At 35.2% G+C, this 20,801-nt stretch overlaps 1 protein-coding gene across 7 annotated transcripts in view; it reads right to left on the reverse strand.

Moving 5' to 3' along the window:
• The window catches only part of mast2 (microtubule associated serine/threonine kinase 2), a 91,806-nt gene that overhangs the window by 32,311 nt on the left and 38,694 nt on the right, over positions 1–20,801 (reverse strand). For 6 of the 7 annotated variants that reach the window (XM_051111505.1, XM_051111503.1, XM_051111502.1 and 3 more), the window contains one exon: positions 2,847–2,938. In XM_051111505.1, coding sequence (XP_050967462.1) covers positions 2,847–2,938 — 92 coding nt within the window. Of the gene's footprint in view, positions 1–2,846; positions 2,939–13,681; positions 13,909–20,801 lie in introns of those variants that run through there. The other variant, XM_051111504.1, reaches the window with a different exon arrangement.

Below are 20,801 nucleotides of genomic sequence, written 5' to 3' on the forward strand. Positions count from 1 at the left end.
GGCTCCTTACATACCCATTATATGGAGAGATATCCTCACACGCTTTCCTCAAAAAAAAAAAAAAAACAATTTCTTTTTGACTGAGGAAAGAAAGTCATGAACATCAGGGATGACAAGGGGGTGAGTACATCTGTAAATTTTTGTTTTGGAAGTGAACTACTCCTTTAAGCAATGGGTTCATAATATCTGATTTGGTGTTTGATGTCACTGCCATGTTGAAATACTCCACGCTCCAAGTTTATTAGTGGACTGAGAGGTTCTACTGCAGTATTTCCCATATTGTACACCATCCATTCTTCCTTCCATTTTAATAAAATGGCTACCGCCTAAAGCACGAAACTACCATCATCATAATTCACTCTAGATGTAGTGTTTTGTGGCCTGTGTTAGATATTAGATTTTTCACCAAGTAAATCGCTGTGATCTTCAATTAAAAAGCTATATCTTGGTTCCTTCTGACCACAAAAAATCTTTCCCACATCACAGATAGGTCAATATTATGGTTTCTGGCAAAACTCTGACATGTTTTCACATCGTTTTTCTTGACTAATGGCTTCTTTTGGCCACCCATAGATTCCTTCCTTATGAAACGTTGTAATTTACTCTTCTTAGGAAAGCTCTTTAGCCTATTTTCACAGCAGTTCTTCAGATTTACAATCTAAATAATGATTATTTAACTGTGCGGTTATTACCCACACAGAGTATTGGCTACTTTAATGATCATTTAATGTTATTTTAATGCACATGTAGAGAACAGTTTTACTGCAAATATGTCTACATTAGAGCAACTGTCATTTGTGCTTATGTAAAATGTGCATTGCACTCAGCACACATCACTCATCTCATCTCTATGATGACTAAAATGATCATCTCCTTACATAAACACTAGTCTAGTCTGTGTATGTATAAACACATGGATTTGATTATGCTTCATGTTTTACAGGGAAAGGTTAATAAGAAGATTTTCAAACTTAGAATGATGTATTTTAGACAAGATGGAAAATAAAATCTGCCAATCCCTAAAGAGGCATACCGAGAAAATGCATTAGAAAATGTCAACTGTCAATCCATTCATAATGCCCATGAATTAGATGAGAAATCCCTCCACCACATTAGAATTACTCTATGGCAAACTGAGATTTGATGGTTGCTATGGAGATATAATGTAATATTTGTGAACAGCTGCCATACAGCTTTCCATTTTTTCTGCAACAAGGAAGGGAAACAGCATGTGTGTGTCTTACTTGTGAAGTGTGTACAGTTTGTATGGCTCTGGTCCAGACTCTAGTAAAATGTCTGCATGGAGTCTACATAGTCAGCTACCTACTAAGACAGCATCCTAACGTAAAAGACACGTTGAAAGTGTTTGAAATAATCTAAATGGGCATCAAAATTTACAGTTAAAGGACAACTCTGTTGATTTTTAACCAGCTTTGCATTGTTACAATATCAGTAGTAAATCTATATAATGTTACCTGCACCCAAATATCCCAGTTTGTTTTCAGACTTTTGACAACTGGATAAGACATTCTCTTGTTTTACTAAAGTCATCTGATGAATTTTTGCCAACAAATAAATGGAGAAAATGCAGAAACAGTAGACACTGCTAAAAGTTGTCTATTAAAGGGTACCCGGGTATTAGTTCACTTCCAGAACAAAAATTTACAGGTAAGGTACTCACCCCCTTGTCATCCAAGATGCTCATGTCTTTCTTTCTTTGTCATAAAGAAATTATGTTTTTTGCGGAAAACATTTCAGGATTTCTCCCCATATAGTAGGCTTCAATGGTGGCGTGAGTTTGAACTTCCAAAATGCAGTTTAAACGATTCCAGCCGAGGAAGAAGGGTCTTATCTAGCGAAAACGATCGGTTAACTTCTTAAAAAAAAAAAAAAAAAATTACAATTTATATTCTTTTCAACCTCAAATGCTCGTCTTGTCTAGCTCTGCGTGAATTTTGTGCATTCCGTTAAGGTATGTCAAAAAAACTCCCATCTCATTTGCTCCTCCAACTTCAAAATCGCTGTTTTACCTTTTTTTGTAAAAGGCGTTTGACCCCCCTTGTGCGTTCACTTTGTAAACACTGGGTCGGTACTTCTGTAGCGATGTAGTTTTTCGACATACCCTAACTGTATTGACCCGGAATGCACACCGGAGTTCACACAGGGCTAGACAAGACAAGCATTTGAGGTTAAAAGTATCTAAAACTGTATTTTTTTTAAGAAAATAACCAATCGTTTCACTAGATAAGACCCTTTTTTCTTGGCTCCTTGGCTGGGATCATTTAGAGCACTTTGAAGCTGCATTTAAACTGCATTTTGGAAGTTTAAACTCACGGACACCACTGAAGTCCACTACATAGATAAAAATCCTGAAATGCTTGCCTCAAAAACCAGAATTTCTTTACGACTGAAGAAAGAAAGACATGAACATCTTGGATGACAAGGGGGTGAGTAAATTATCTGTAAAGTTTTGTTCTGGAAGTGAACTTCTCCTTTAATAGATAACTTGATTTTCAAAACTGTCAAAGTTCTTCTCTGAACTTCTCTAAGTTTGAAGTAGCATATGTTGCTAAGTTACAACATGATCCTTATAAGCACAAACTTAATAAGAACTAAATAAAATGCATTTCTAATCAATATTTACTCAACTTTGTCCAGCATCTTGGGTGAGTTCCAATAAGCTCATTGTAAATACATTTTAAATCAAAGTGTCTTGTAAGGCCGTATAATGTTTCTGCCTACGGTTTGGACTAGACTTCACACTGGGAGCATGAAATGCATAAAAATGTATTTTTGGTAGATAGCTCAAAATGGTTTAAAGTGAGAGGGAGAGGTATATCTTTTACCTGGGTGTCCGTGCAGTGGTGAATGGGGGCGAGGAAGAGTGGGAGAGGTGCTGGATGTCACTATCAAACTCTTTCTGTTGCTGGTCCGACAGCTGTAGAAAAGAACCAAAAACAAAATTCAGACTGATTAGTTGTCTCATGCATAGTACTGACTCAACAGATGGTGCTAAAGCTGTTATTAGGAAGATGATTTTTAGATTGAACCAAATGTAAAGACATTATAATATACTGAATCTGAGAGTATGCCCATTCAGAAAGCCTACAGACAGCAAAGTACGCAGAAGCTTCACCTCTAAATGCCACTTGAGTCATATGGTCACTGTCTAATTCAGGTCACACAAACCTGTCTCATTTTATGAGGCTGAAAGTGCACAGTAATATCCGCTCTCTTTTCTTCTGGCGTAAATGCTAAAAGCCTCCAGCTCAAGCTGACAGAGGGAAAAACGGCCACCTACAGCTCAGAACTCAGCTCAAATGAACCTTGAGACCTCCAGCTAGGACAATACAGCCTCACGCTCCATTGCGGAGAAAAGAGATGACCGACTGAGCTTTCAGAACTGCAAGACGGAGAGAGCAGTGTAGTGAAAAGTAAGGGATGAGTGCTTCCTAATTCAAAAGGAGCAAAATATTGACACGCACACACAGCTGAGCGATCAAAATGGCAAGCTGTGGCCTTTACAAGACATCATGTCACTGCTGAATCTACAATCTACACTATGACAAAAGAAAGCATATTTCGCCAGAGATTTGGGTTCGCATCTGAATAGACAAGTTACCAAAAGACAAAGCAAAAATACACATTTTGCATTATGAAAATGTGTAATTAAAGATTAATTATGAAACTTTTCAGACAGTGTTTAAAATTAATATGTTTGATATTCTGACATATGAGACAAAGACAATACATTTTCAAGTACAGTCAAGTGAGTGTCCAAAATCTTTCGGGACTGGTTATGGGTGTGTATAAAAACTCTGCTTCTCACTCTGCAGAAAACTGTCCATGGCTGTTGAGCATTTCACACATTTCACAGTATGTTACTGCTGTTCTGTGCCTTTTCCGACCATGACGATGACATTAAAAGTGTTTGGTAATTTTCTGGATAATTGCATGGATGCATCTTGGTCCAAACAGTGTCACAGAAAGAGTAACTATCACAGCAGAGACCTGCGCCACTTTCACAGTGGCAGCCATCACTCAGTGTGTAATGGAGGTTCAGAAGTGAGTAGAGTCACAGCGGGAGACAAAGAGAAAAAGAGAAAGCAAAGGGTGGGAGGAAAAAGAAAAGCGAGAAAGCAGGAGAAAATCGATGACTCACGAGCTAACTCTGGCACATTAATACTTAAAAGCCTTTCTTCTAAAGAGGCTGATAAGAAAAGATTTTTTTTAGTGCTGGTCAAAAGATAAGATTTTTTTTGGAGAAGGATGTTAGGTGAACGAGACATAAAAAAAAAACAAAAAAACATTGTGTTGCTGTCTACCATGTGCATGCTGACTGCAAAGTGCTTCAAAATGGTTACAATCAAGAAAACTCACATCTTCTACTGACAGAGAAGCTATACTGCAACTATTTATTTTACATCTAAAGAAAAACATCTAACGGTTGTCTGCTCTCATTCAGTCTGTTTGTGTCAAACCGGTGCCAAGCCTCCTGCAATATTAATGAGTCTTCAGTGGATTTATGCTGATATTAACAATGAAGACTTGTACTATTAAATGACTTAATAAAATGGCATGAAAAGTATAAAGTAGTCTTATCTGAAAGCGCTTACATTGACAGCAATCTGCAACGCCCTCAAGTCATACATTTTTAATGAGAGCGATTTTTAGAGTTATGAGTGAGATGAGTCTCAGCCAGTTTGGGGGAAAAAAAAGTATCTACAGTATATGCAAATGTATATGTTGTATAATCTTTAGCACACAGCCATTTGCAAAAATACAGCTGACGTCAAAATCTGCAAAATGTTAATTATTTTACCAAAATAAGAGGGATTATACAAAATGCATGTTATTTTTTATTTAGTACTGACCTGATTAAGATATTTTACATAAAAGACGTTTACATATAGTCCACAAGAGAAAATAATAGGTGAATAGTTGAACAGTTAAACTGCCTGCTGTTCTTCAGAAAAATCTCACAAATTCTTTGTTTTTTTATCATTTTTGCATATTTAAAGATTTTCCAACAATGACTGTATGATTTCGAGATTCATCTTTTTACACTGAGGAAACTCATGAGGGACTCATATGCAACTATTACAGAAGGTTCAAACACTCACTGATGCTCCAGAAGGAAAAATGATGCATTTAGAGCCAGGGGTGTAAACTTTTGAACAGAATGAAGATGTGTACTTTTTCCTTATTTTGCTTAAATATCATATTTTTTCATTTAGTACTGGCCTTTACAAACTACAGAAGATAGTTGCATGATACATAGATACATGTTTCCTAGAAGACAAAATAAGTTAAATTAACTCTGATCTTCAAATTCAAAAAGTTTTCACCCCCCCGGCTCAAAATCATACATTCATTGTTGGAAAGGGCTCAAATACACACAAATGGTGAAAGGACAAAGAAATTGTGAGACCTGAAGGATTTTTCTGAAAATCTGTGGAAAGTTTAACTGTTCAGAACAAAAAAAGGAACTCATGAACAACTAAACCAGCTGTGGAACATTCAGGTAACAACACAGTATTAATACTTTTGAACAGGGGCAATTATTTTCTCTAGTGGACTATATGTAAACATCTTTTATGTGAAATACTGTATCTAAACAAAAACTACCATGGATTTTGTATAATCCCCCTTATTTTGGTAAAATATTTAACATTTTGTAGATTCTGCAAGGTGTATAAACTTTTGACTTCAACTGTATATGGACGCTATTGCATTTTTGCTAACATTTTTATTTAGTTCAGTTTATTTAGTGCATTTACTTGATTTTTTTTAACATCTGAAACTTAAATTTTGGCATTTATATATAAGTCATTTGATTGGTTATACCAAGTAGCACAGAAGACTGGTTACACTCACAACATGGATTGATCACCTTTATTTTGGAGGCTTTAAGTCTATGGAAGACAATTTCTGCCACTCATTAGCATGTCTTTAAGTAAATTTAAAATAAGATACTTTTCCTTTCAAGCATTTTCTTACAGGTATATTTTTACCACAAAGACACTTTCAAAAAAGATATTTACTCAAGCACTTATTGCACACAAACAGCCACAACCTGTCAGTGCCACCCTGAAAGCCTAACAAAGCTAAACACAACCTGACATTGGACAAGAAGCTGTTATCCAAAAATTTTCACATTGTTTATAGGTGAGTGTGTGGGTGGATATTGACATGAATTAGCAATAACAAGCAAAATGAAAGTGCATTTTGAAATAAATTGAGCTCGGATATGAAACTCCAGGCGGTATGCTGCTGAAAAGAGCTGCACACTCTCATTAAAACATCATTCCATCATCGGAAAATAAAAAGGGGGAAAACATGGCAGCAAAAAGCCCCAGTACAATTTACATGCTAATAACACGAACAGCTGTGGAGGGTTCACGCATGCGAAAAGAAAGTTATCCCTTAATTACAGTAATTGCAGAGAGAATTGCTTCCCCCCCTGACTTCTAAACACCAAGAAATGTCAATTTTATTCACAAGCAAACCTGCTTGTTTTCATTTTCATCTATGTTTATTTGAGTCTGTTTGAGTTGATTAAGCTTCATTTAAACTAAATCAAGTGTGACTGGATATGTTGTGGGCTGTTTTGAATGACATATTAGGGTTGGTAGAATTTGTTTATGTTTGTTACAATTAATGACTACGAAGTATATTTATGAATCTGGTGTCTCTAAGCTTTAGTCAACAGGCTATGTTTGTGTTAAGACTACAGTTGAAATCAAACATTTACATACACCTTGCAGAATCTGCAAAATGTTAATTATTTTACCAATATAAAAGGGATCATATAAAATGCATGTTATTTTTTATTTAGTACTGACCTGAATAAGACATTTTACATAAAAGAAGTCCACAAGAGAAAACAATAGCTGAATTTATAAAAATGATCCCGTTCAAAAGTTTACATACACTTGATTCTTAATACAGTGTCGTAACCTGAATGATCCACAGCTGTGGTTTTTATTTAGTGATAGTTGTTCATGAGTCCCTTGTTTGTCCTGAACAGCGTTTTTCCGCATTTTTGTGTATTTGAACCCTTTCCAACAATGACGGTATGATTTTGAGATACATCTTTTCACACTGAGGACAACTGATGGACTCATATGCAATATCTGATGCTCCAGAAGGAAACACATTAGGAGCTGGGGGGTGAAAACTTTTGGAATTTAAAGATCAGCATAAATTTAACTTATTTTGTATCTTCTACAGCTTATAAAGGGTAGAACTAAATAAAAAAAAAAAAAAATGATATTTAGGCAAAATTAGAGAAATGTACACGTTTTCATTCTGTTCAAAAGTTTACACCCCTGGCTGTTAATGCATCACGTTGAAGGATTTTTCTGAAGAGGATTCTAAACTTTTTACTTACTTTTTAACTGTTTATGCTTAGTTCAAATCAGTTCAAATGCATACTGCAGCTCTCTGAAAGTGGGCCACCTGAACTAAGCAAAAGATAATCCACTCATACACTCATTTATCCTGGATTAGGATACACAACAGCACAAATATTCAAGTACAAAGCCTACATTTGAGAATAAACATACTGCACAGCCTTGAGTACAAATCCAGTGGATAAAAGATGAACTAGTGAGGTGAGAAACAGTCGGGGCTCTTCCTCTCTATCCCTCTAAACTTGATTTCAGATAAGCCAGAGAAGATGCTATAATGGAGGATCTTCATCCGTGAGAAATGAAGCAGAGTCTCAGTAGATAACAGAAGGAAATTGCACTTCTTCACACTGCTGGGCAGGATAATGTGAGCTGAACTGCCTTTGCTTTGCTCTGTGTACTGAATAACACAGTGTCCAGGCACAACCTGACAGGTTTCCGGCGAAAACAAGTAATTTTTCTATTCTTGCTGAAAGAGGAGACAGCGCGTGACACCACATGATCACAGCCAATCAACGTATTTGAGGTTAAAGCTATGTGAAGCGTGATTTTGGACTTTCCACAGAACAGAAAGTACTGCTTGCCGTTGTCGCATTGCGACCTGGTTTGGCTACAGAGTTTCTTCACATCTGCACATCAAAGCTTTGAGGATTCTGACTGAAATTCCCTATGATATGACAGGTGTTTAAAACCATATGTGCCTTCTGACAAAATCTAAACATGTTTATGTATGTACACACATTGATATCCCTCAACAGATGGTAAGTAACACACTTAGAAATGCACAAACAAACATGCATAAACAGAAAAGGTATAGATAACAGTAGTTATGGAAATATCATTTCTGCTGTTTAGCATATCAAATGATTATCCACCTCATGCACTGAGGAAACAAAGTGTTTTTCGGTCTAGGACTCATGCTGCCAAATGTCATGAGCTGAATGGTGTAATTGCCACGAGCAGATGCAAGGAGCCAATTAATACTGAACACTGCAATTATGAGCAAACACCTGCTAGCCTTGCGCTCCACCCCACTCAACGCTGTAGACAGGTTGAGAGGGGGGAAAATGAGAAAATAAACAAATGCATTGGCTTTTTTATAACAAGCTTGACCCGATTTGAGGTTTGGCAAGCATGAAACAATGGGAATAGTGGTTTCAAGAGATGCAAACCAGCCTGACAGAATCAATGCTGGCCAGAAAGCCAATTACAGCACTGATGGTTTCTGCCTCAAGCTTCCTTCCTGTAATCAAGGTAATATCAATATTGTGCACAGTCATTTTTATTTCAAATTAGACTAATTTTCTTCTGGAAAGACAGGAATGTGGTGGCCCAAAGCTGCCATGCTTATAGTTATTATGCTGCCTCTGGCATTCCTATGTGGGTAATTAAAATGCAAACAGCCATCAACCACTGTCGGAAATACAATGAATCAATGACTGAGACCTGCTCAGATGTGGCTTTCCACAAGCTAAGTGGCTATATTGAGTGCAGAAAAAGATGAAAAAGAGAAGAGAGAAATCAATTGCACTTCTATATCATCAAGGAAGAGGACAATTTAACAGTCTGAACGCTATGAAATTGCTTCTGCTGAATGTTTCATGAGAAACTCAAAGATTTTTGCACTGAAGTGTCATGGGGAGAGACTATAATAAGAATGCTGAAGGGAGGCTGAACGATAGAGGCAGACGATGAGGCCGCAGATAAAGAGAAAGAATGGTAGAAGAAAAGAAAAAAGCGCAAAGGGAGGTAAATGGTCTTTAGTTGTTATTATACCTAGCTGTGGCTGTGACAGCCTTATGTCTACTGTTGAAAGGTTGTGTGGCCATTCTGTTCATGTTTACATTTCTTTACATTTACACTTTGTAACATGTCACACAGGCTACATCAAGACAGGATACCGCTGGGAAATTCTATAGGGGAGTCATGTGAGTTGATGCAAGTTGACAAGTGAGGTATTAAACTGCAGCTAGTTCGGCAATACCCCAGAGACAGAGGAAGAGGAGACTGGCGAGTAATAACAGCTTCACGCACACACACACACACACACCTGTCAAACATTGTGCTTGTACTCTGAAGAACGTCAAATGCATTTCTTCGTCAAAATGCTTGTCTTCGCGGAAATATTTATGTAAACACAGTCAATGTTTTTTCTAAAGTGGTTGAAAATAGACAGGGCAAAAAAGGTGACGTCAAAACATATTTTGAATAGCAAATAAGTTCACTGAAAACAATGTTGTTATTGATAACTAAAATTGGAACTAGTAAAAATTCAAAAGTTTCATAATTGTCACCTTGGTAAATAAAATAAAATAAGTACAAGCTGAAGGGCAAAAGACTATGGAAGCCGTTTCCACCACTGATTTAAAAAAAAAAAAAAAAAAAAGTTATTGCGACTTTTTCATCTCACAATTCTGACTTTTCATTGAATTGTGCAATACAAACTCGCAATTCTGACATTTTTTCTCGCAAATGCGAGTTTTTAAATCACACAATTCAATAAAAAGTCAGAATTGTGAGATGAAAAAGTCGCAATAACTTTTTTTTTACAACATAAACTCGCAATTCTGACTTTTTCCCACAAATACAAGTTTGTGTCTTGCAATTCTGACTTTTTTCTCAGAATTGTGTGATATAAACTCACAAATGCGAGAAATAAAGAAAAAAATTGTTTACATCTCACAATTGACTTTTTTCTCAGAATTATGAGATAAAAACTCACAATTCTAACTATTTTATCGCAAATATGAATTTGTATCTCGCATTTCTGATTTTTTTCTTTACAATTCTGACTTTTTTCTCAGAATTATGAGACAAAAACTCGCAATTCTGACTTCTTTCTCAGAATTGTGAGATATAAACTTAATTGCAAATTATAAAGTCCAATTTTGAGGGGGGAAAAAACTGATACTGTATGTTTTCAGAAATGCAAGTTTATATCTTAAAATTCTGACTTCATAACTCACAAGTGCAAGTTTATATCACGCAATTCTGAGAAAAAAAAAAAATCAGAATTGCTAGTTTATATTTTGCAATTCTGACTTTTAGAACTCACAACTGTGAGTTAATATCACGCTCATAACTCTGACTTTATTTCTTTATTCTTTACTCTATTTCTAGAATAGCAAGTTATAATCTCACCATCCTGAGAAAAAAATGTCAGAATTGCGAGAAACTAAAAAAGTCAGAATTATGATATAAAAAGTCACAATTACCTTTCTTATTTTTTTATTCAGTGGCGGAAACGGGTATCCATAAGTCACTAAAACTAAAAGTGAAAAAAAAAAAAAAATTACTGTATTATTGTATTATATATATATATATATATATATATATATATATATAAAATTACATTAAATTAACTAAAGCAAATTAGAAATATAAAAAAAAAACTAGTAAAAGGACAAAAATAAAATTACTAAAACTAAATTTAAATCCATTTATCCATTCTGCAAACTGCTCTGTAAAGTCTAAAATTAAAATTGACAACATAAAAATAAAAAGATAAACACAATAATACAGTACTGATTAAAAGTGTTTTAAAACTGTTTAAAATATTTTTAAAACATTACTAATACAATTAGTTAATGTATTAATAATTTCTAATTATTTGCATTCATTTTAACTAAATACTTGAAATAAATAGCAAATTAAAATGCAATCAGCAGCAAATCTTGTTGCAGTATCTAAATTAGTAACACTGATATCGATACATGAATACTGCTGTTATCATGACAACCCCAACTGGCATATTTGCGAACATATAGTAGGTCCAGCGCAGTCATTATATTAATAATGCCGAGCTATTATCTACTCAGAAAGGGCAGGAAGTCATTATAGGGAGGGGGTCGGGATACCTCAATGGAGAAAATGCGATGCCAAATGTTGTTATAGTGACAACAGAATCTAAACCATATTGGGAATTTGTGAATTAGAATCAAATCTAAAAATGATCACCAATATCCAGCCCTTATACACCACCATTCAAAAGTCTAGTATAAAGACAAAAAATTAAAATTGTCATTAATTACTCACCCTCATGTCGTTCCAAACTCATAATGCATAATTCTTTTCACATAAAATGTGTTCTTGTAGCTTCACAAAATTAAGGTTGAACCACTGATGACAAATGGACTGTTTTAATAATGTCTTTACTACCTTTCTGGGCCTTGAATGTGTCAGTTGCATTGCTGTCTATGCAGGGTAAGAAAGCTTTTGGATTTCATCAAAAATATCTTAATTTGTGTTCCAAAGATGAACGAAGGTCTCACAGGTTTGGAACGACATGAGGGTGAGCAATTAATGACAGAATTTTCATTTTTGGCTGAACTATCCCTTTAATGTTTTTAAAAGAAGTCTCTTATGTTCACCAAGGTCGCATTTGATAAAAATACAGGAAAACTGTAATAGAGTGAATTATTATTACAAATTAAAATCATTACTCCAGTCTTTAGTGACTTACGATCCTTAAGAAATATTTTTTATATCCTGATTTGGTGCTTAAGAAACATTTCTTATTATCAGCAATAAAAACAGTTGTGCTGCTTAAAGGAGAAGTCCACTTTCAGAACAACAATTTACAGATAATGTACTTACCTCCTTGTCATCCAAGATGTTTATGTCTTTCTTTCTTCAGTCCTGAAGAAATTGTGCTTTTTGAGGAATTTCAAGATTTTTCTCCATATAATGGACTGATATTGTGTCCTGAATTTGAACTTCCAAAATGAAGTTTGAATCCTGCTTCAAATGATCGCAAATGAGGTTGTAAACGATCTCAGCTGAGGACGAAGGGTCTTTTCTAGCGAAACGGTCAGTTATTTTCATAAAAATAATACAATTTAAATACTTTTTAATCAAGCGCTCGTCCTGTCTTGCTCTCCCTGAACTCTGTGTATTCTGGTTCAAGACAGTTAGGGTATGTTGAAAAACTCTGATCATATTTTCAAAATCATTTCAAAATCATCCTACATCGGTGCAGAGGTTCCATGCAAAAACATGAAAGAAGATCAAACACCCTTAACAAAAAAGGTAAAACAGCGATATAGGGCGATTTTGAAGTTGAGGAAGAACATGAGATGGGAGTTTTTCGACATACCCTAACTGTCATAAAAAGGAAAAAAACAGAGGTTGGGATGAGCAAGACAAGACGAGCATTTGACATTAAAAGTCATATAAATTGTATTATTTTTATGAAAATAACCAATCGCTTCGCTAGATAAGACCCTTCTTTCTCGTCTGGGATCGTTTACAACAGCATTTGGGATCGTTTGAAGCCGCATTTAAACTGCATTTTGGAAGTTCAAACTCGGGGCACCATAGCAGTCCATTATATGGAGAAAAATCCTGAATTTTTTTCCTCAAAAAACATAATTTCTTTACGACTGAAGAAAGAAAGACATGAACATCTTGGATGACAAGGGGGTGAGTACATTATCTCTAAATTGTTGTTCTGGAAGTGAACTTCTCCTTTAATATATTTACTTGAAACAGAAATAATTTGTACAATATTTTTTGAATCCTTTACTCTCCATTAAACAAATTTCTGATCGCTTAGAAAAGTAACTCTACATCTACAAAGTCTCCTCTACATGACACACAATTCAAACTCTAATTCATACATTCATGTATCATTCACGCAAGGCTATTTCTAAATTATGACTTAACACACTGTGCGCTGCACCAACGTCATGGCCACTGAATGATTCAGACATTTAGCATCACTGTGAGAATGACAGTACATAGACAGACATGGAGTGGAAAGAAGCAGATCACTCCACAACAGTCTCAGCTCTGTTGCTATGCAAGCACTGTGCGCCCTCCCCTCATCTGTCTCTCCAGGCTACAGGAAGACAGGAAGAACACAAGCAGGGAAGGATGGAAAGCAATTATAGATGATCTCTATCTAAGTCAACCCCACATCTGCGTGCAAGTTCGCTTCGGCATGGTAGGTCAGAGCAGAAGACTAACCACGCTCACCTGTGTGTGTTGCGTGCATGTCTGGCCACGTCATAATTTGCGCCTCTGGCTGAAAGGCGGTCGTTGATTTTACGCACACTGACCGAGAGGAAGGAACATAGTACGATGTGCATGTGGAACATCTGAAATGAGCGTGACCACCAAGCAGGATAAAAATCACAGAGCACACCAACATAAGCAAAACCTCAAAACAGCCTGCAGCGTGCCGTCAATTACAGCTCATATGACTGAAAAAATCAAGTTACCTGAAAATCAGAGAAAGAAAGCATAGAGATGAAAATGGATTGCTGTACCTCTTGGATCGACGAAGCATGCTTCTCTCCGGCAGGGAGAAATTGGAGAGGACGGTCCAGAAGGAATCAGACATGATATCGGTACACTAACATGGCTGTCATCCAGAGATCAATCACGATAAAGCGCCGTAGAAGGAAGAACAGCTGACTAAATAAGCTTGTTTCCGCTTTGATAGCAAGCACTAGATGATGTTCCTATGGCTGCTGCTGTTGCCGGCAACCTGTGACTCTACTAGAGCTGTCGTGAGATGCTGTCATGTGCTTTTTCCTCTCTCTCTTTCTCTTTCCTCTACACCCTCCCTCCTCTCTCTCTCTTTCTCTCTCTAACACACAGCAGTGCATATATAAAGATGCAGACAACTCTAAACAACCTCCAATAAGCATATTACATCTAGACCCCAAGTGTCAGATAGGCTGCTAGTTAAACTAAAAGTGTAGTGAGAAATAGTGATATGTTTTAATGCTAAATGATCTGTCGACCAGAAATGGTTGGATTTGACAGTATTCAATACAGCGTTCATGGAGAAAGTGACAGAATGACAGGAGATTAAAGTGTGCGCACACATACACACATATGCAGGATTATTTGGTCAAATGGTACAAGCCTAAGAGATTTTTCTGTGCAGTCTACAGTTTCATCATTGGTCTATCAGGTCAAAGGATTCAACTGAAGAAGGAAATAAAAAAGTGAAAAATGAGGAATAAAAAGATAAGTAAGGCTGGTTGAGATCATATGCGTGTCTGTGTGCATATGTGTGAGCAGTTTTGTAGTGGGGTAGATGCAGGCAGGCATGGCAGCACTGTGTCACCTTGAGCTAACCGACACCATGGGCTCAGTCGCTTCAGACACACATCAAAGAACAAACAGCTAGAGAGAAAACACCTCCACCCAATACCATGCACATTCATACACAGAAAACAAACATAACAGCAGGCAACAGTGCTGACTTTGTATATTTGACAGTGATTTCTCTAAGGAAGCAAGAGATCTTTTTTTTTTTTTAATAAAAATAAAATAAAATAAAATAAAAATGTTAATTGGAGAAAAAAAAAAAAAATATATATATATATATATATATATATATATATATACACAATGAAAATATTTAATAGAGAAAAAATAATACATTAAAATTATAATTAAAGCTAAATATAAATCTTAAAAAAATAATAAACACGGCAAAAGTACATTACAAAATTACTCAAACTAATATTATACTGGAATTATGTAAACAAGAACTATAGATTATTAAACCAATTACCTGAAATTAAAATTAAAAAAGTGTTTTTGGTAACTAAACTAAACTAAAATCTAATAAAATGAAAATATTTAATAGAGAAAAACTAATACATTAAAATTATAATTAAAGCTAAATAGAAATATTAAAAAATAATAATAATAAAAGTGGCAAAAGTACATTACAAAATTGCTCAAAATAATATTATACTGGAATTACATAAACAAAATCTATAGATTATCAAACCAGTTTCCTAAAATTAAAAAAAAGTGTTTTGGTAACTAAACTAAACTAAAACTAAAAAAAAAATACTGAAATATAATAAAATTAAAAATAATAATAATAATAATAATACATTAAAACTATAATTAAGGCTAAATAGAAATATTAAAAAGTAATTTAAAAAAAAAAGTGTCAAAAGTACATTACAATATTGCTCAAACTAATATTATACTGGAATTATGTAAACAAGAACTATAGATTATCAAACCAGTTACCTAAAATTAAAATTAAAAATGTGTTTGGTAACTAAACTAAACTAAACTAAACTAAAATAAACTAAACTAAACTGAAATAAAATATTTTAGGAAAACTTAAAGGTCCAGTGAAGTGCTTTGAAACATGCAGCATTATTCTATGTGTTGACGTAATTTAACAGCTAAAACAGAAAGACAGGGCAGGACATATCAAACAGCTCCGCCACCTTTTTTTAAATAGCCAATAGTGTTTTGTAAATATCACAGCTTGGACCAGAGCTGTTGAGCTTGGTAAAGCCGCATTTGACAGTGTATGACAGCCACAATCTCATCCATGTCTCTATAAAATATAGCATTCTGTGTAGAATTCAAATTAAGAAAAAGAATAAGCATAGAACAAAACTACTAAAGCGTAAACTAAAAGTAAAATGAAAAAATAAATAAATAAAACTAAATCAAATTAAGTCAATTAACTACTTAAATCTAAGTGCTAAAATAGCACCAAAATCACTTTGTGTTTTGCTGTTAAAGAAAGTAAGGATCTAAGGATGTGACATAATGATATAACAGTGTGGTGTCACTGGAATTTTAGAATGGGCAGCCTATAAAAAGAGCAAAGCTGAATCATTTCTGACTGAAGCATTTGACTAAGGCATTCCTTTGCAGAAACAGCAACTGTGACAACAATATGTACTCGGCCATCTTGAGTTCCGCACAGCACTTTAATGTGTGAAACATCATCTTTCAAGAAGAGCCAAAATGACCACTTCCTACAGTTCAAGTGAGGTCAACAAAGATTAATCAGGCCCTTTATTTGTAGGTAATCTGCACCACGTGTGACCAAACAGGCCTATCATTTGGACAAATCTGTTTTGTGCAAGTGTGCAGAGACAAAACAAGCAATTTCTCTTGTTGTTTGGTTTTGTTATCTTTGCACACTGTCATAATGTGGAAAATGCAGTAAACCCATGCATATCATGTGGGCTCAACACAATTCCACTTTAAAAAAAAAAAAAAAAAAGTGGAATTGGTAACATTACTAAAGGCTTAGCAAGTGACATTGATGACCTTGCCCTATACAACACTTTTTCATGCTTTAGAGAAGTTTTTTCAAGCCAAATGGTGCGCAACAGTAACAGTGAGCCAAAAGGTAATGGTTTTGTCCATTATTGCACACTAAAGGCTGCTGAATTGGCAATTAAGAAGCGAGATAATATGCTGCTAAACGACCATCTAGTTTCCATAAGCCCTACGAGGAACACCAGGCAGACAAAAGAGCTTGGGTAGCAAGGAGCTGTGCTCCCAGTTTTTGGTGTTTGGATATGTGACCAGCACTAAGGTTATGATGAACAACAACCGGAGCATGGCCTATAGATTAGTTTCATATTCCTTGCTTAATGATAAAATTATAGCTATATCATTAATGAATTGCTATATTGTCAGCAACCGACCACTGAAGATAGAACTCCAGCGAAGAACAAAAAATGATGGAAGCCCATTTCCGCCACTGAATAGAAAATAAAAACATAAAGCATTTGCAAGTTTTAAACTCTCAATTCTGACTTTTTTGCAAATGCAAGTTTGTATCATGCAATTTATTTTTTTTTCTTTCAATTCAAAGTATATATCTCACAATTCTGACTTGCAACTAAGAAATGAAGTCAGTGTTGAGTGATATAAACTCAGTTGCAAGTTATAACGTCAGAATTGCAAGACAAACTTGCAATTCTGAGAAAAAGTCAAAATTGTGAATTTATATCTTGCAATTCTGACTATTTCTCAGAACTGCGAGTTTGTCTCGCAACTCTGACTTTATAACTCGCAATTGTGAGTTTATATCTTGCAATTCTGACTACTTCTCAGAATTCAAACTTTATTTCTCAGAATTGCGAGTTTGTCTCGCAATCCTGACTTTATAAGTTGCAATTGCGAGTTTACATCACACAATTCTGAAAAAAGTCAGAACTGCGAGATGTAAACTCACAATTGCAAGAAAAAAGTCAAATTTGTAAGATAAAAAGTCACAATTATCTTTTTTATTCAGTGGTGGAAATGGGCTTCTGTAAAAAAAATAGCCCTATCCAAAAAAAATTGTAACCCTATCCTATCCTTAGCGCAAAAAACAAAAAAACAAACAAACAAACAAACATTAGCCTATCCTAAAAAATCCTAAGCCTAGGCTATCTCTAGTGCAAAAAAATCTCAACAAAAAAAAAAATAGTAATAATAAAATCCTAAGTTTATTCTTTTCCCTAGTGCACATTTCTGATTTGTGATGCAGCCTGGAATTAAGCCACACCATGTTGGTCCATCTGGCCAGAGGAGAACTGACCACCCGACTAAGCCTGGTATCTCCCAAGCAGTTGTTTTTTTTTTTTTTTTGGTCATCTATTGGCTTTTTTTAAGCTTGCTAAGTGTCATGTTTTTGTGAAGAGATCATGCAATTTGATATATTACGGTTATGAAATAAAAGCAACCCCAAATTAAACAAACAAATTAAAATTCTTGTTCATATGTAAATCACTAACCTTTGACTCCCACACTTCACAAAAAAAAACTTCACCTTACAAAGAAACCTAATACCACATTCCTAAACAGAAACAATCAGATAACAGATGATTAGAAAAAGATGTGGTGTTTAAAGCAGTTCTTGATCTCTTACACAACATCAACTACATGGCTGATGAGCAGATGTAAATCACTGTCCAGACATAGTGATTTGAACAGAATCAGCCTGATCATAAGTAAATTGGGGTTACTGTAATTTACTGATCTTGGGTACAGCTGGTCAGAATAGTTTCACAAGAAAGAAACGGTCTCGATATAACAAAAAGTGGCTTTCATTCACATTTAGAGAAAGAAATGGGGAAAAAAAAGAAAATTGAGTGTGTACTGAGAGGAAAGACCCGGCAATGGAGAAAGGAAATAAGAAGCAGCTTTTGGAACCGTTCCCTGCCTCTCTATTGGATGCCCTGTTGAGTTGAGCTCTGAAAGGTTTTAAGACTTGATTTCCTGCAGCTTCTCTGTAGGTCTAAACCTGTGGGGAACTGCAAAACACAGCCTTTCCACTCATACGATAACATCGTTTAGAAATGGGAAATGATGTCTGAAGCATCAAGTCAATTCACAGGGGAAATGAGGCTTCACAAGAAAGGAAAATCATTTTCAACACATTTTCTATTATTGTGATCACAATCAATAGAGGATGGACAGGGCAAAGGAAGGCAAGAAAATACTTGTGCATGAAAAAAACAGAAAACAAAAAGCAGACTGTAATGATTTCCTCAAGCTTTACTGAATGTGAATAGAAGGTCAGAGTTTGCACACCGATCCTGGTGATCACTGTGCCCTCTAAGTATCCTAAAATGTGTCCTTGCAAAGCCAAAAACATGCACACATTGTGTTCCTACATTGTGAACACAGATATTCTTAACCCACAAGTTTAAGATGACCGAGAGCAGACTGTGCTCAGCAATTTGTGCCATCAAACAAGAGATCAGTGAGGGATCAAGGTGATTATACACACACACACACACACAGTCAATTGGGACAGAACATGGTGTTCTGACATTCCAGAGCAGCTCATTAGTGCAGAATCACTCTCATTCTGCTCCACAGGCATTAGACACACACAGGTACACACACTTGTGTTAATGAGCAGGGCTTTAGAAAACTATATCAAAGCTCATCAAGTATATTTGCTCAAAATGATCTGCTTAATAAGGCTGGGTGAAAAAAGAAAAAACATTACTGTTGAACAAAAAATACATTACTGTTTGAAAGTTTGGGGTCAAAGCATTTTTTTTTTATTTATACTTTTATTGAGCAAGGATTGCGAGTAACAGCTTTTACATTGTTAATTTCTTTTTTAAGGTAACACTAAAAACTGGCCTAATGGGTGCTGAAAAATTAAGCTTTGTAATCACAGGAATAAATTACATTTTAAAATAAACAAAGATCATTTTACATCCTAATAATTTAATGTTGCATAAGGTTATCAAATTAGATGATTGAGTGTAAAATATTTTTAGCAAACATATACTGTAAAAAATAATTTACGACGACGTGTTTTTACATTATTTTGACTCATCATAATAATTTAAGCAATTTTAGTTTAAAGGGGTCATCGGATGCCCCGATTTCCACAAGTTGATATGATTCTTTAGGGTATTAATGAAAAGTCTATAATATACTTTGGTTAAAAATTTTCAATGATTGTGTAAAACAACACCCTTTTTACCTTGTTAAAATGAGCACTGCAAAAATCATCCCATTCTGAGGGACTGTTCCTTTAAATGCAAATCAGCTCTGCTTGCCCCACCCCTCTCTACTCTCTGTGGAGTGACAAGCCTGTTTACTTTAGGTGCATTTGGCTGCATTTAACCACTAAACGTGCTAACTAGCACATTATTAGGAAAGGCGATCACAAAGATTCATAAAAAAAAAACCCTTATACTCACTCCTGCTGTTAGTGAAGCTGGATTACAAATGATTTACGCGAACATAGATATAATCGCAGATGAATCGCATTCGAGTACGAGCGCGATTTTGCATAGCTTGTCAGTGATTTCCGGCTCTGTGTATTAATTGCCACTCCAGCTGAATGCACGTGACACAGATTTACTACTAATCAAAGTACCGGCTTTACTGACTAAACGAGCCTCACAATCGCATGCGATTTCAACACCTATAAAACTGAACGTTACTAATAAAGAAAAACAGATGATGAAAAACATTTATACAACATTTATAGGATGCATTGAGGAGGAGCCCAAACTACACTCAAGTCATGCTAACATATGGTCCATGATATAGGCACAGATTCTGTGTAATAAACAATTCTTTGTGACTGTAAGTTGGAAAAGACATTTAGGTCTGACTTTACGTTTCCAGGACATCTACAAGATGGATTCAAATGCTGATAAAGACAAGAAAAGATGAGACATGAACACACAACAGTGTGACTGAAATGTTAAAGTGTTAAAAAAAAAAACTAAAATAAAACAAAATAAAACATGTTTATTCTTCGGTTTAAAAAGGTCCAAAAATCTTGGAATGTTTTTCTCAAAAACCTTAATTTCTTTTCGACTGAAGAAAGAAAGACATAAACATGAACATAAATATATTATAAATATTAAATATATCATATAGTCCTACTCGACTGTATATAAAAGTATTACACAAAACCTCAAACCATTCAACTGTGAATCCATCCATTACAAAGTAGCAAAAACTGGACCTAACAGAATAATCAGCCTGAAGTTATTAATAAGTAGTCATTATAGCAAAATTCTTTTATGCTTTAATCAAAAGTGACATAATACATTTATAACATGAACAATCCCCTTAAGTAACCTGGGGTTAAATGCATAGCTTAAGGGCACAGTGCTGAAGGCACAATGCAGG

This window comes from Labeo rohita, chromosome 6, assembly GCF_022985175.1.
Source record: "Labeo rohita strain BAU-BD-2019 chromosome 6, IGBB_LRoh.1.0, whole genome shotgun sequence".
NCBI classification, from domain to species: Eukaryota; Metazoa; Chordata; class Actinopteri; order Cypriniformes; family Cyprinidae; genus Labeo; species Labeo rohita.